Source organism: Epinephelus lanceolatus, chromosome 12 (assembly GCF_041903045.1).
Source record: "Epinephelus lanceolatus isolate andai-2023 chromosome 12, ASM4190304v1, whole genome shotgun sequence".
In the NCBI taxonomy this organism is placed as follows: Eukaryota; Metazoa; Chordata; class Actinopteri; order Perciformes; family Serranidae; genus Epinephelus; species Epinephelus lanceolatus.
In genome coordinates this window covers 1,296,747-1,313,637 of record NC_135745.1, presented here as the reverse complement: position 1 = coordinate 1,313,637, position 16,891 = coordinate 1,296,747, and the positions used below count along the sequence as shown (strand labels likewise).

Genomic DNA, 16,891 nt, shown 5'->3' with positions numbered 1-16,891 from the left:
TTATTCTTTGCCCGACTTCGTGCCCCAATTTCGCCCCTTTCCCAAATTTCAAAATGCTTGTAACTTTCCACATTTGTCTGGCCGCATCCGAAATTCGATATTTTTGGGTGGTTGCACATGGTCGACGCGAAATGCCGAAATAGCGCCCCCTACAAATTTTCAAAAACCCCTTCCCATTGGGGTTAGTTTGTCGTAGGCAAACGAAATTTGGTACGCACATGTATCACACAAAGACGCACAAAAAAAGTCTTGACGTCATGGTAAAATCCCAACAGGAAGTCGGCCATTTTCTTTTGAATTTTTTCGTAACGGCGATTTCCACAACTTAAATTTTAACGAACTCCTCCTAGGGATTTCGTCCGATCGACTTCAAATTGGCTACAGATCATCCTGAGACCATGCTGATCAAAAGTTACTAAAAGCTTTTCTCTATATCAAGGGGCGTGGCCGCTAGGGCCTGACAAATTTTGGCGACTTTTCATTTTCTTGCCATCGAATTTCGAATGGCTCTCCCACCCACATACTTGATCTCAGCAGCTTCAAACTTGCTGGACATGATGATGGCTCCGCCCCGAACGCCCCAATATGTTAATATCCCACCTTACTCATAGCGCCCCCCAGTGGTAACAGGAAGTGACCAGTTTTTACTTTGAATGTACGAATGCCACAAACTTGACCCCATCAACTTCATTCCACTTCTAATGCATGCAGAACAAGTTGGTGAAGCTACCTTATGAACGCTGCGAAGCTACTTCTAATGGTGTCCATGTGGTGGCATGGCAATGTGGCAACTGTCTATCCCTCGTCACCAAATACGTTTGGCTTTTTGATGGCTTCAGTGACCTCATATCCTCATGAAAATTGATACACAGGTCAAGAATGGCAAGCTCTTACATCTGATAGGGGCGTTGCCCATGGGGGGGACAAAATGCCTCTATAGCGCCCCCTTGAAATTTTCAAAAAACCCTCGCCATAGGGTTCTGTTTTGGAGTAGGAACATGAAAATTGGTACACATGTGTAAGTTGCCCAAATGCACAAAAAAGTCTCTGTCACTAATTGTGTACTCCAACGACCTCATATCCTCATGAAAATTGATACACAGGTCAAGAATGGCAAGCTCTTACATCTGATTACATCTGGGGCGTCACCCATGGGGGGGACAAAATGCCTCTTTAGCGCCCCCTTGAAATTTTCAAAAAATCCTCCCCATAGGGTTTTTTTAGAGTAGGAAGATACTCCAAACAGGAAGTCACCCATTTTGATTTAAACTTTTCATTTTGGCAGCAATTTTGTGATTTCCACAAACTTGTATTTTAACAAACTCTTCCTACAGATTTTGTCCAGTCAACTTCAAATTTGGTACAGATCATCCTGAGACCATGCTGATCAAAAGTTATTAAAAGCTTTTCAGTATGTCAAGGGGCGTGACCGCTATGGCGCTACCATATTTGATGCATCGCTATGCATATTCAAGCAACCCTCTCTCCCACGTACTTCTTCCTTACTGCTTCAAAATTTCTGTACATGACAAGAGCCCCACCCTGCTCGCCTCCTATTCTCATACTCACTCTAACTGATAGTGCCCCCTTGTGGAAACAGTAAATGTAATTTTTATATTGATAAATACCAACCTCATACTCAACTACATTTCTGTCGCCATGTATTTATCAAGTTGATGAATCTCAACAGTGAAACACATGTGCTGTCATGTAACAGGCTGCATGCCTACTTTCAATCCTTCGTCATGGAATATCAAGTCCTGAAAACTCCATCATGCATCGCTCTTATTGGCCACAATGTGTGAGATCATGGTCTGCCCCGAACACATCTGCATGGCAATATATTGGTCTTTCTCATATAACCGCTTCAGTGATGCATGCTGCTGGCCCCCCGCAGTGTCGCGGGAGAGCGAGGGCCCGATCACACCTGCTTGCAGCTATAATTAGGGCCCGAGCACCTAGCGGTGCGAGGACCCTATTGAAATGCAAGGATTTTTTTATGATTATTATTATTATTATTGTTATTATTATTAGGGCCCGAGCACCTAGCGGTGCGAGGACCCTATTGAAATGCAAGGGTTTTTTATGATTATTATCATTATTATTATTATTATTATTAGGGCCCGAGCACCTAGCGGTGCGAGGACCCTATTGAAATGCACAGATTTTTTGTTATTATTATTATTATTAGTATTATTAGTATTATTAGTATTATTAGTATTCCTCCAAATGAATTGCCTTTTTGGGAGGCTTAACATACCCAAAAACTCATGAAACTTTGCACACATCTCAGAACTGGTGAAAAATTTGATATTTAATGGTCTCGTGTGCGGGTTCCAAAAAATGGCTCAGTAGCGCCCCCTACAAAAGTTTAAGGAAACAGCCCCTGAAGCTAGTTTAACCTACATGTATGAAACTCAGCAGGCTTATGTAACGCCCAGAGACGTATAAAAAAGCCTGTTGGAGGTATGCTCTAAACCCAACAGGAAGTCAGCCATTTTAAATTTACTGTGCAATTTTGGTGCATTTTTGGCCATTTCCAGGTGGTCATAAATGAACGAACTAGTCCTAGAGATTTCATCCGATTGACTTCAAACCTTGGACTGTCCCATCCCAAGACCTTGAAGATGAAAAGTTATCAAAAGCTTGAGTTTTCGTCAATGGGTGTGACCGTGGGATGGCGTCAAAGTTAGGGGTCTCGCCACTAAACAGGAAGTAGTTTATAACTCCAGCATACATGGTCCAATTTTGGCCAAACTTCACAGGATTGATGACAGTCCTGTCCTGAACACATCTACATGTCAATAATTACAGATAAACATAGCGCCCCCTACTGGCAATGGGAAATGTCATGTTTTAGACTTTAATGTACATCTCCTACTGACTTGACCAGATACACTTCAAACTTGGTCAAAAAAGTCATAAGACATTGATGATGCTTTATTGTGGAAACTGTGAGTTTTCGTCGAAGGGCGTGGCCACGGCCTGACAGCGAACTTTGATGTTCCGCCGTGATGATAAACGTTGCTGTAACTTGACTCCACGTGGGAATATCTTGCCAAAACTTCACACATATGATGACAGTCCAGCCCTGAACACATCTACAGAGGAATTTTGAATCACCGCCATAGCGCCACCTACTGGCAACAGAAAGCTACTTTATACATTCTTTGATGTCCTGCTTCTAGCAGGTTAATCAGACCCACCTCAAACTTGCTGGTCTAAGTCCTTAGACCTTGATGATGCTTAAAAATGAAGCTTTTTAGTTTTCATCAAACACTGTCACCGTGGCACCGCCTTGTTCGCCATCAAACACAATGTTGTTTTGAAGGGACAAGGGATGCTTGAAAACTCACCAAACGTGGCATACACATCACAGGACACATGTCCTGTTGTCTGATGTGATTTTTGTGCTTTGATGCACCAAGATGGTTCAACAGCGCCTCCTAGAATATTTCGATTAAGCAGCCCCCAAAGCTGCTTTGACCTGCATGTATGAAACTTGGTAGGCACCTGTAACACTCTATTACGTACAAAAAAGTCTCTTGGAGCAATGCTCCAAACCCAACAGGAAGTCTGCCATTTTGAATTTACTTGTGTCACTTTTGTGCATTTTTGCCCATTTCCAGGGCTTGTAAATTAACGAACTTGTCCTACAGATTTAATCAGATTGGCTCCAAACTTGGTGTATGTAAGCGTGACTACGTTGTGACCAAAAGTTATCACAGGATTTGCCCAATGTTGAATGGCGCACCTGCTGCCGAGCGTTGAATCTTGAGGTCTCGCCATGAAAAAACGAAATTGCTGTAGCTCTGGCATAAATGGTCAAATCTCCACCAAACTTCACATGATTCATATTAGTCCCGCCCTGAACACATTTTCATTACTATATTGCCTGATAATCATAGCGCCACCTAGTGTCAAAAGGAAGTACTTCTTATCAGACACTTATCTTTGGATTAACATGAAATTTCAATGCTGTGGTCTATATTTGATGTTCACAAACATGACATATTATTAGTGTCTACGTGTGCTGCAGAGGGTTTACTTTTGATGTCTCGCCATGAAACAGGAAATTGCTATAAATTTGGAGTAAATGGTCCATTGTCCACCAAACTTGACATGATTCATATTTGTCCCACCCTGAACACATTTATATGACAATATTCCGTGATAGTCATAGCGCCACCTAGTGGTGAAAGGAAGTACTTCTTACCAGACACTTATCTTTGGATTCACCTGAAATTTCAGTGCTGTGGTGTGTATTTGATGTACACAAACATGAGATATTATTAGTGTCAATACGTGCTGCAGAGGGTTTAATTTTGAGGTCTCGCCATGAAACAGGAAATTGCTATATTGTTGCCGTAAATGTTCTGATCTCCATCAAACTTCAGATGATTCATATTAGTTCTGCCCTGAAAACATTTATATGACCATATTTCCTGATACTCATAGTGTTAACTAGTGGTGACAGGAAGTAGGTCTCAAACACTTATCTTTTGATTTATCTGAAAGTTAAATGCTGTGGTGTATATTTGATGTACAAAAACATGATGTATAATTACTGCGCTCTCCAACTCCCTCTAGTGGAAAGAGGAAGTGATACAAAATATGAAATATGTCATTCCAGCACTGTATCAAAGATATGCAAAGTCACTCCTGCATGCGATGTCTAACTTTGACAGAAATGAACTGACACGTCAGAAGACGTCCTGCCAGCCCCCCCCCCCCCTCGAGTTGCGTGAAGGTGCAAGGGCCCGTTAATTGCTGCTTGCAGCTTTAATTATTATTATTATTAATATTATTATTATTATTATAATTATTATTCTTCCTCCAAATGAATTGCCTTTTTGGGAGGCTTAACATACCCGAAAACTCATGAAACTTTGCACACATCTCAGAACTGGTGAAAAATTTGATATTTTAATGGTCTCGTGTGCGGGTTCCAAAACATGGCTCAGTAGCGCCCCCTACAAAAGTTTAAGGAAACAGCCCCTGAAGCTAGTTTAACCTACATGTATGAAACTCAGCAGGCTTATGTAACGCCCAGAGACGTATAAAAAAGCCTGTTGGAGGCATGCTCTAAACCCAACAGGAAGTCAGCCATTTTAAATTTACTGTGCAATTTTGGTGCATTTTTGGCCATTTCCAGGGGTCATAAATGAACGAACTAGTCCTAGAGATTTCATCCGATTGACTTCAAACCTTGGACTGTCCCATCCCAAGACCTTGAAGATGAAAAGTTATCAAAAGCTTGAGTTTTCGTCAATGGGTGTGACCGTGGGATGGCGTCAAAGTTAGGGGTCTCGCCACTAAACAGGAAGTAGTTTATAACTCCAGCATACATGGTCCAATTTTGGCCAAACTTCACAGGATTGATGCCAGTCCCGCCCTGAACACATCTACATGTCAATAATTACAGATAAACATAGCGCCCCCTGCTGGCAATGGGAAATGTCATGTTTTAGACTTTAATGTACATCTCCTACTGACTTGACCAGATACACTTCAAACTTGGTCAAAAAAGTCATAAAACATTGATGATGCTTTATTGTGGAAACTGTGAGTTTTCGTCGAAGGGCGTGGCCACGGCCTGACAGCGAACTTTGATGTTCCGCCGTGATGATAAACGTTGCTGTAACTTGACTCCACGTGGGAATATCTTGCCAAAACTTCACACATATGATGACAGTCCAGCCCTGAACACATCTACAGAGGAATTTTGAATCACCGCCATAGCGCCACCTACTGGCAACAGAAAGCTACTTTATACATTCTTTGATGTCCTGCTTCTAGCAGGTTAATCAGACCCACCTCAAACTTGCTGGTCTAAGTCCTTAGACCTTGATGATGCTTAAAAATGAAGCTTTTTAGTTTTCATCAAACACTGTCACCGTGGCACCGCCTTGTTCGCCATCAAACACAATGTTGTTTTGAAGGGACAAGGGATGCTTGAAAACTCACCAAACGTGGCATACACATCACAGGACACATGTCCTGTTGTCTGATGTGATTTTTGTGCTTTGATGCACCAAGATGGTTCAACAGCGCCTCCTAGAATATTTCGATTAAGCAGCCCCCAAAGCTGCTTTGACCTGCATGTATGAAACTTGGTAGGCACCTGTAACACTCTATTACGTACAAAAAAGTCTCTTGGAGCAATGCTCCAAACCCAACAGGAAGTCCGCCATTTTGAATTTACTTGTGTCACTTTTGTGCATTTTTGCCCATTTCCAGGGCTTGTAAATTAACGAACTTGTCCTACAGATTTAATCAGATTGGCTCCAAACTTGGTGTATGTAAGCGTGACTACGTTGTGACCAAAAGTTATCACAGGATTTGCCCAATGTTGAATGGCGCACCTGCTGCCGAGCGTTGAATCTTGAGGTCTCGCCATGAAAAAACGAAATTGCTGTAGCTCTGGCATAAATGGTCAAATCTCCACCAAACTTCACATGATTCATATTAGTCCCGCCCTGAACACATTTTCATTACTATATTGCCTGATAATCATAGCGCCACCTAGTGTCAAAAGGAAGTACTTCTTATCAGACACTTATCTTTGGATTAACATGAAATTTCAATGCTGTGGTCTATATTTGATGTTCACAAACATGACATATTATTAGTGTCTACGTGTGCTGCAGAGGGTTTACTTTTGATGTCTCGCCATGAAACAGGAAATTGCTATAAATTTGGAGTAAATGGTCCATTGTCCACCAAACTTGACATGATTCATATTTGTCCCACCCTGAACACATTTATATGACAATATTCCGTGATAGTCATAGCGCCACCTAGTGGTGAAAGGAAGTACTTCTTACCAGACACTTATCTTTGGATTCACCTGAAATTTCAGTGCTGTGGTGTGTATTTGATGTACACAAACATGAGATATTATTAGTGTCAATACGTGCTGCAGAGGGTTTAATTTTGAGGTCTCGCCATGAAACAGGAAATTGCTATATTGTTGCCGTAAATGTTCTGATCTCCATCAAACTTCAGATGATTCATATTAGTTCTGCCCTGAAAACATTTATATGACCATATTTCCTGATACTCATAGTGTTAACTAGTGGTGACAGGAAGTAGGTCTCAAACACTTATCTTTTGATTTATCTGAAAGTTAAATGCTGTGGTGTATATTTGATGTACAAAAACATGATGTATAATTACTGCGCTCTCCAACTCCCTCTAGTGGAAAGAGGAAGTGATACAAAATATGAAATATGTCATTCCAGCACTGTATCAAAGATATGCAAAGTCACTCCTGCATGCGATGTCTAACTTTGACAGAAATGAACTGACACGTCAGAAGACGTCCTGCCAGCCCCCCCCCCCCCTCGAGTTGCGTGAAGGTGCAAGGGCCCGTTAATTGCTGCTTGCAGCTTTAATTATTATTATTATTAATATTATTATTATTATTATAATTATTATTCTTCCTCCAAATGAATTGCCTTTTTGGGAGGCTTAACATACCCGAAAACTCATGAAACTTTGCACACATCTCAGAACTGGTGAAAAATTTGATATTTTAATGGTCTCGTGTGCGGGTTCCAAAACATGGCTCAGTAGCGCCCCCTACAAAAGTTTAAGGAAACAGCCCCTGAAGCTAGTTTAACCTACATGTATGAAACTCAGCAGGCTTATGTAACGCCCAGAGACGTATAAAAAAGCCTGTTGGAGGCATGCTCTAAACCCAACAGGAAGTCAGCCATTTTAAATTTACTGTGCAATTTTGGTGCATTTTTGGCCATTTCCAGGGGTCATAAATGAACGAACTAGTCCTAGAGATTTCATCCGATTGACTTCAAACCTTGGACTGTCCCATCCCAAGACCTTGAAGATGAAAAGTTATCAAAAGCTTGAGTTTTCGTCAATGGGTGTGACCGTGGGATGGCGTCAAAGTTAGGGGTCTCGCCACTAAACAGGAAGTAGTTTATAACTCCAGCATACATGGTCCAATTTTGGCCAAACTTCACAGGATTGATGCCAGTCCCGCCCTGAACACATCTACATGTCAATAATTACAGATAAACATAGCGCCCCCTGCTGGCAATGGGAAATGTCATGTTTTAGACTTTAATGTACATCTCCTACTGACTTGACCAGATACACTTCAAACTTGGTCAAAAAAGTCATAAAACATTGATGATGCTTTATTGTGGAAACTGTGAGTTTTCGTCGAAGGGCGTGGCCATGGCCTGGCGGCGAACTTTGATGTTCCGCCGTGATGATAAACGTTGCTGTAACTTGACTCCACGTGGGAATATCTTGCCAAAACTTCACACATATGATGACATCTACAGAGGAATTTTGAATCACCGCCATAGCGCCACCTACTGGCAACAGAAAGCTACTTTATACATTCTTTGATGTCCTGCTTCTAGCAGGTTAATCAGACCCACCTCAAACTTGCTGGTCTAAGTCCTTAGACCTTGATGATGCTTAAAAATGAAGCTTTTTAGTTTTCATCAAACGCTGTCACCGTGGCACCGCCTTGTTCGCCATCAAACACAATGTTGTTTTGAAGGGACAAGGGATGCTTGAAAACTCACCAAACGTGGCATACACATCACAGGTCACAAGTCCTGTTGTCTGATGTCATTGTTGTGCTTTGATGCACCAAGATGGTTCAACAGCGCCCCCTAGAATATTTCAATTAAGCAGCCCCCAAAGCTGCTTTGACCTGCATGTATGAAACTTTGTAGGCACCTGTAACACTCTATCACGTACAAAAAGCCTCTCTTAACCCAATAGGAAGTCCGCCATTTTGAATTTACTTGTGCCACTTTTGTGCATTTTTGCCCATTTCCAGGGCTTGTAAATTAACGAACTTGTCCTACAGATTTAATCAGATTGGCTCCAAACTTGGTGTATGTAAGCGTGACTATGTTGTGACCAAAAGTTATCACAGGATTTGCCCAATGTTGAATGGTGCGCCCGCTGCTGAGCATTGAATCTTGAGGTCTCGCCATGAAAAACGAATTGCTGTAGCTTTGGCATAAATTAATCTAATCAAACCAAAACTGCCTTGTTCATCATATCAAGACCTACAAATCATGTGCTTACACCCCTGACCTAAATCCAACAGGAAGTGAGCTATTTGCCCTTTCAGTGTAAGATGTCATTTTTCAAAAATTCTCTTACTCAAAAAAACCTACTCATTTATTATTAACGTGATGTGACCCAAAACCTCCTGACAATCTTCGCGCTACCTAGACAAACTAAAATGGCCACTGTGGCCCGTAGGAATACTGTAGAAAGATAAAACCAAAACTGGCTTGTTCGTCTCTTCAAGACCTACAAATCACGTGACACCCCTGACCTAGATCCAACAGGAAGTGAGCTAGTGCCTCTGAAAGTAACATGAGCAAATGTGGAGAAATTGTCAGCTGTGAGCTAGACATCTGAAACTTGCAAGCAAGATCGCATTTTTTGACTTCACAAACATAAAAACCTATATGTCTGCATTCGGTACAAGTGTATCTCTCTGCTGGTTACATTTCAAAGCCATCTCCATCTGCCTGCTCTCACACAGTCTCTCTCTTTCTCTCTCAGTGACAGACTCAGGGTGTTTGAATGACAGGGGCACAAGGAAAAAAGGGCACCTACTGCATGACATGGGACTCCATTGGTGTGCAAAAAAACATTGACCCCCTAAGCATGCTCAAAAATTCACCAAAATTGGTATGCATGTCAGGACTGGCGAAAATTTTTGATAAAATGGAAAAAAATACCCCACCTAGACTCACTAAAATGGCTGCTGCTGCCAGTAGGAATGTCATAGAAAGATCAAACCAAAACTGGTTTGTTCATCTCATCAAGACCTACAAATCATGTGCTGACACCCCTTACCTAAATCCAACAGGAAGTGAGCTAGTGCCTCTGAAATTAACATGAGCAAATGTGGAGAAATTGTCAGCTGTGAGCTAGAGTGGAGAGTAGGGATGCAGCAAAATTATCTGTATTCAGATAAAAAACGGAAGTGGGCGTTGTCATAAGAATTTGTTTGTAATGGCCTTTAAAGCAAATAGAGACCGGAGCCGAAATATCAAAGTTTAACAGAATTTATTATCTTGTACAAGAGGAGCGTTTCACAGTGCAACACACAAGATGAGGTTACAGAGAAAAGGCTCCCTGAGGAGCGTTTACTGCAAGCTTTTATACAGTATATTTGGGCGTTGGAGTTTGGGGGTTTCAGTTCCCCTAATCTATCAAATACACACTTCATAGATAACAATGGTTGTGAGTTGGTGTGACGTCTTGTCTCACTGTCCTCCGGGTGACCTTGTCCTTGTCCTGTCTCTGACCCTCTGTTTCTCTCGCTTCCTCTTACATATATAATGACAGATTTCCCTTTGCTCTTAATCACCTGCTGATCTTGCAGTTGCTATAGCATTAAACAGGAACCTCCAGCACTTGCACAACACAATGGCATGTTTACATCTTGTGATCATAATTTTTATAACAGGAGTGGCTTACACCAGAAGTTGTGTTACATTGTATTTTCTAACGTTAATTGGCAATGCAATTTCTGAGCATTCAAAGCATCAGATTGATTTAATATTGGCATATAATTCTGAAATATATTTCCATATCCTCATACTTCACTTTTTAATAGTAATAATAATAATAATAATTATCATTATTATTATTATTATTATTATTATTACATTATTATTATTATTATCTGTTTTGCATTGGGAATAGTTTATATAAGACATAGTTTATATAAGAATAACACTGACCAGACAATTTGAATGAGGAAAATGAAGATTTAATCAACACACTGTTTTAAACATTTTGTCACTGAGCTTTTTGTTAGGCAATAGGCTTAGGCCACTCTCTAACATGGGTCAATGAATGATCAATTTGGACTGGGAGGAAAAACAGCTTGACAGATCAAATCTACCAGTCACTTCGAAAAGCTCAAGGGGAAATATTTGTGGCTACAGGGGGGATCAAAATAAAATAAATAAATAAAATAAAAATCTCTGATAAGATAAAAACAATCCCTTATCAGTGCATAAACAAGACACATCATGCAGCCCGGTATATTTTAGTATATTCCTGAATAGACCCGCAGTGGGCTGGGTGCTAACAGTCACTGTGGCGCATGACACCAATGAAGATGATATTATTGGACCTGGAGCCGGGCTTCTCACTCACCGGTAAACGTCATCTTGCGGTGGTCATAGTGCTCTGCCGTATTCCTGTCTGTGACCCCCGTTCAACCCACAACCGACAGGATTCACCTTTTGTTTCTGCTGCTGGTTGAAATCTGTACTCGCACAGCATGCTCCTGAATGATTTCTTTTGCTCGCACAAAACTATTTTTAGTCGCAAATGCGAGGAAAATGCTCGCACCATAGAGCTCTGAGCAGCCTATGGGACATAAGCAAGCAGCAGTAGGCTTAGCTACTGTCTGGTCTCAACTCAGCACAGGGTCAGTCGGTTACAGATACAGCTAGCTAACAAGTTAGAGTTACAACACCACGGTCGCTGCTGACAACAGCAATGGATAATTGGATATAATATGTCTGCCAGTGGAACGCGCTTTCAATTCCATACCAAAGAAAGACCAGCTAATATTAGGCCTTCACAGGATTAAGGAACTTGCTGCTTTGATGACCATTCAACTGAAGGCTATCTGGCAGACAACGGGTGAGTGAAAATGTTTCTTACCATCTCACTGTAAGCAGGCATAGCCAGTGTTCCATTTGTTTGATTACCGCGGCGTGTCTCAACCACATGACCAAAAAAAGTGCATGATGCATATGTTTTTTCCCATCCGAATAATAACTGGTATATTCGTATAGAAAAAATATCTGTTTCAAAGGCATTATTCATACCTATACAAAGAATGTATTTGTATGCAAGCACACCCCTAGTGGAGCGGGGTCTAAAATCATCTAAAACTGTCTTTTAATGTCTAAGTGAGCTGGAGGCCGAAATGGCGTGAGTCCGAGGTCCCACCCAATGCTGCTTGCATCTTTAATTTATGGATGATATTGTAGAATCTCTGGTAAAATGTGAATTCCCACAGATATACCAATTATTGCCCTCTCTTGGACAATAATTGGTATTATATATCTTTCAATATGTGATCAAAAAGATCAGAATGGCTCCGAGAGTAAATTTTGATAGATTCAAGTTGCGCTCACAATCAGCACGACATTAGCATCTGATGTTCTAAGGAAGCAGCTCATTATACTATCAGTACCCTTGTCTTTAAGAGCATTACAGAAGTGAATTGCTGCTGATGCAATGTTCATCAGCAATGCTTTGTTCTGATAGAGTGATGTTTTTGATCCATAGCAACAGTGTAGGGAGGTGGTCTGGGTGGAGGGTTGGAAGGAAAGCTGTAAACATCATGACACCATCGTGTCACCCAATACATTTGAAAATAAACTGCAGGAGTGATGCACAGGTCAGGGTTTTTTAAAACCCGCACCAACCCGGCCTGTTATAGCAACTAATCCTCTTTCTACTTTTGGTAATGACCATCGCTAATAACAACCTCCTTGCTGTTGGCTATTGGCTGTTATTGTAGTGTGTCATTTCCAGTAAATATCACAATATAAAACGTGTGCTTCCTGTTTAAAAAGTAGGAACATAGGAAGACAGTAAGTACTGACCTACCGTATCTTTTTAGTTGTTACATCTAATGTATAATCTCAAGGGCACAGCTGATATTGTACATGGTTTGTTTACATGAGGGCACAGCTGATAGGTACTCTGGTTTGTTAACATGACAGAAGAGCTTATTTAATGCATTCACCATGAACAGAGAGACGTTTCCTGTTAGCAGGGGTCCCGCACATTGTTTGAATTTCCAAAACTTTTTCTTCACATTTTCGTAACATTTCTATGACTTTATTTAAGTAGGCCTATATAGCGATCATAGGGTGCAGTAATGAGGCTCTTACTCCAGTGTGCTATCTTCTAAGACAGACATTGCAGTTAAAATGTGGTATGCAATATGGAATGGAATGCCTTTGTGTCTACACATACAGTAGAGTCTTTGGGTTTGACTGTGGAGATGATTGCCTTTAGCTAGGTGCTGTTGTCTGTCTCAAGTCTGCTGTAGAGGGAATTCGGGATCATTAGGGAGTGATGCCGGGCTGTTGCCTGCAACTTCAATGAGCTTTCAGCTGGAATAAGCAGTATTCACAGCTACCATATTCCTGAGACTCTGCCAAGCTGGGCAGAGGTTTCCTCTTTATATTTTAGCATGGCAGTTTTCTCTTTACCTCATTTTTTATCAGTGTCAGAGCAAATGAAGAAGACTCTTTTTAATTGAGGATTTCTTTGTTTTTTTTAGTCACACAAGATTTACTGTCTGGGAATATTGCAACCCTTTTATTGGGAGATGGAGTTGCATGATGAGATGTCCTCTTGCTCATTGTTGTTGTTGGACAGGGCTATGAGGTTATTCCAGTCAGCAACCTCAAAGCATCCTTAGCATGTCAGTACTGTCATTGGTCCACTGTTTGATGCTTTTAATAATCTTCTCTGTCCGCCTTTTGACTGGTGTATAAGCTGGTGCAAGCAGTGGTAGTCAGCAGAACAAAGAGGGGAGAAGCAACAGATCTCTATGCATCTGGGACTGAACCATACCATTTATCCAGTGTCTTCCCCAGATGGGTGGTGCATGTGACATACTGGTAAAAAACTTTTAACAATGTGTCAGCTGAGCACAGAATAAAGTCACCCAGGATGAATTTAGTAGGGCCAGGGGATATCTAATATTCTCTTAATGTGTTCTAAAGACTGTGGCTGCATTTGGTCTGGGGTGTGATCTCCAACAGAGGTCAAAAGTCTGCTGATTTTACTCATCAATCTGTCTCCTTAGTGCTGCAGAGTATTACTGCTCACATGAAGAAAGTAAGGATGGAGCTGTTTGTATGATAAATTGAGTGTCAGCTGGTTCTAAAAACAAGACGCTTTACAATAAAAACAATTCTACAAATGACTAAACGTATGAAATTCAGAGTTGACGGAATCCTACCATCTTTTGTGTAGAGGGAAATCTCCACCTTCCTTTCTTCTGCTCCCAGCAGAGCTTTAGCCATCTGGGCCACTGCCGGTCTCTTGGTATGAGGTCCATACAGGAAACTACAGGAACAGGGCTTCTGCATGACCTCAGCCCGGGTGTAACCACACATCCCACAGAAGGCATCATTACAGAAGATGATGGCGCAGTTCTCCACCTGTGCGTTGGCAATAATAAACTTTCGATCTGTGGTAGAAAAGAAAAGGAGGGATTAGGAGGCAAAAACTCACAGCACAGACACACAGACAGACACAGACACATACACAGACACACACACACACACACACACACACACACACACACACACAAAGGTGTTGTGCTTTGACAGTCTTTCCATGTTCCTCATCCTTCTTAGCGGCGTGAAGACTTTTTATGGCTTCTTGGTTACACAATTCAACACCTCTCTGTGTGTATTTAGCACATTTCTAAAGTTGTGTTAAACAATCCTGGTCTCACAACACTTGCAATATTTGCAGACACTAATATTATGATATATTGAGCACTAACATAAGGCCTTACCAGATGCAGACTGTGGGCTTGTCAAAATTCAAGAAATTTCTGCTTTCTGAGGAATTCTGAGGTAACAAAGTTACTATGCATAGAATTTGGCTATAATTGTGTGAGTGCTGATTCAGCATTCACAATATTTTGATCCAAATCTTAATTCTCATTTCAACATTCTTTTGTTTTTGATTTACAACTACTACTGCATACGTTCAGCTACAGAAACCATTCCAATCAGCTTGCAGGGCATCCAGACAAAGCTGAAACTTGAAATCAAAGCCTCTAAATCGTAACATGATCAAATTTAAAGCTTTTCAAATTTTCAGTAGTTGAAGTGAATTGCAAAAAATCTTCTAATCTTCAGTGTAATTCACTCTAAATTCTACTTCCATACTTTTAGACTTCGTTTGAGTTTTAAACAGGTAATGAAGTCATACTTCTTCTGTACTTATTTGAATGAACTGTGTCTTCTGCATTCTTTCAGCTACAGAAACCATTCACATTTCAAAACATTATGCTCTTTAAGGACATTTATGCTTACATTCAACTTTTTATCTTCTTTCAGCCTTTTTAGTTAAGTTCAACTTCCACCACTGACAATCTTAAAGTTTAGCTTTCAGCTTTTCAAGTAGTGTATTTCAGTGCTTCTTGAGGTAATGGAGTTCAGGCTGCATTTTTACCAGATTTTCATACTTTGGGGCAATTTGTTTAGAATTTCTACATTTTCAGCAAAGCTTTTGAATTGATTTTAACTTTCAGCAACAGCAATCACACACATTTTCTGCAGGAAATGTATTTTTTCGTTATACTTTTTCTTCATATATTTTTCTGTTGACTACTCCTCCTGCATACTTCCAGCTACAGCAGCTATTCAAATATAAAAAATGTTGAGGTGTTTTTGATGAGGTGTTTGAAATGTTTGGATCTTTCATGTGTGTATTCAGCTTTTGATCGTGCCCCTCTTTGGTATGGGAATAACTGTGTAGTGTTTCCACTGCTGGAGGACTATGCCGCTGGCCATGGAGCTCTGGAACAGGAGCTTGAACACAGTACCTCAGGGTAAGGTCATTAATTTTGTCTTGCCCAGCTGTACTGTTTAAATGGTCTTCTTAAGGCCTCTCACCAGATCCTGCTTGTATATACAACATATATATACAGTGGGGCGGCATAGCTATGAAATCGTTAATTTTTGTGATAAAAGCACCAAATTTAGCAGATGTGTTGACAAATAGATATAGAGCAAATCTGGATATTGGAGCATCAAAAACTCGCCCCCTGGTGGCCTACCTGCCCATGGACCCGTCCCGTTAATTGGATCCACTCCAAAATGTAATGGCTTCTAAGTTGGACCATGCTACATGCCTCCACCAAATTTTGTGAAAATAGGTTGGACAGTTTTCATGTAATCCTCATCCAAAAAATGAATGCAAGTGAATGGGCGGCCACATGTGGGCAGCCCGTGGACACCCAAACCCCCCCCCCCCCCCCCCCCAGAGTTGGATCAACACCAAAATTGAATGTATTCTAAGCTGGCAAGCTGGCATCCCTCCACCGAATTTTGTGAAAATCGTTTTTGTGTAATTGACAGATGCACTACTGATGCTGACAAGTGGACCAAAGGAGATTCCACTTGCCAACGTCAGTAGTGCATCTGTCAGTTCTGGCAGCGACTTCCATGTTGACCATGCTGCCTTCTTTCCATGTCCAGCAAAGTTGGATACGGTGTCGCAGCCTGTCAAAGAATGGAACATTGGAAGGGCGCATAGATCTTAGTGCGGCATTTGTAACAGAATTGGATGGTCAATTGTGTCCGATACTGGAACACTTAATTGGTCTTAAAGGTTCTGCACTAAGCTGGTTTAAATCTTACTTATCTGATCATTTTCAGTTTGTTCATGTTCATGATGAATCATCCTTACATACTAAAGTTTGTTTTGGAGTTCCACAAGGTTCTGTGGTCGGACCAGTCCTATTTAATCTATATATGCTTCCTTTAGGTAACATCATTAGAAATCACTCTGTAAATTTCCATTGTTATGCGGATGATACACAGTTTTATTTATCGATGAAGCCAGAAGAAACTAATCAATTAACTAAACTTCATAACTGCCTTAAAAACATGAAAAACTGGATGAGCACCAATTTCCTTATGTTAAATTCAGACAAAACTGAAGTTATTCTTCTTGGCCCCAAACAACTCAGAGACTCTTTATCTGATGACATAGTTTCTCTAGATGGCATTGCTCTGGCCTCTAGCACTACTGTAAGAAACCTCGGAGTAATATTCGATCAAGATTTGTCTTTTAATTCTCATTTAAAACAAAC

General features: G+C 40.9%; 1 protein-coding gene across 1 annotated transcript in view; it reads right to left on the bottom strand.

Annotated features, from left to right (window-relative positions):
- LOC117271561 (voltage-gated inwardly rectifying potassium channel KCNH6-like) overlaps positions 1-16,891 on the bottom strand; it is a 414,055-nt gene that overhangs the window by 373,667 nt on the left and 23,497 nt on the right. The window contains exon 2 of the mRNA XM_078172846.1: positions 14,018-14,248. Within this exon, the coding sequence (XP_078028972.1) occupies positions 14,018-14,248 (231 nt within the window). The remainder of the gene's footprint in view (positions 1-14,017; positions 14,249-16,891) is intronic.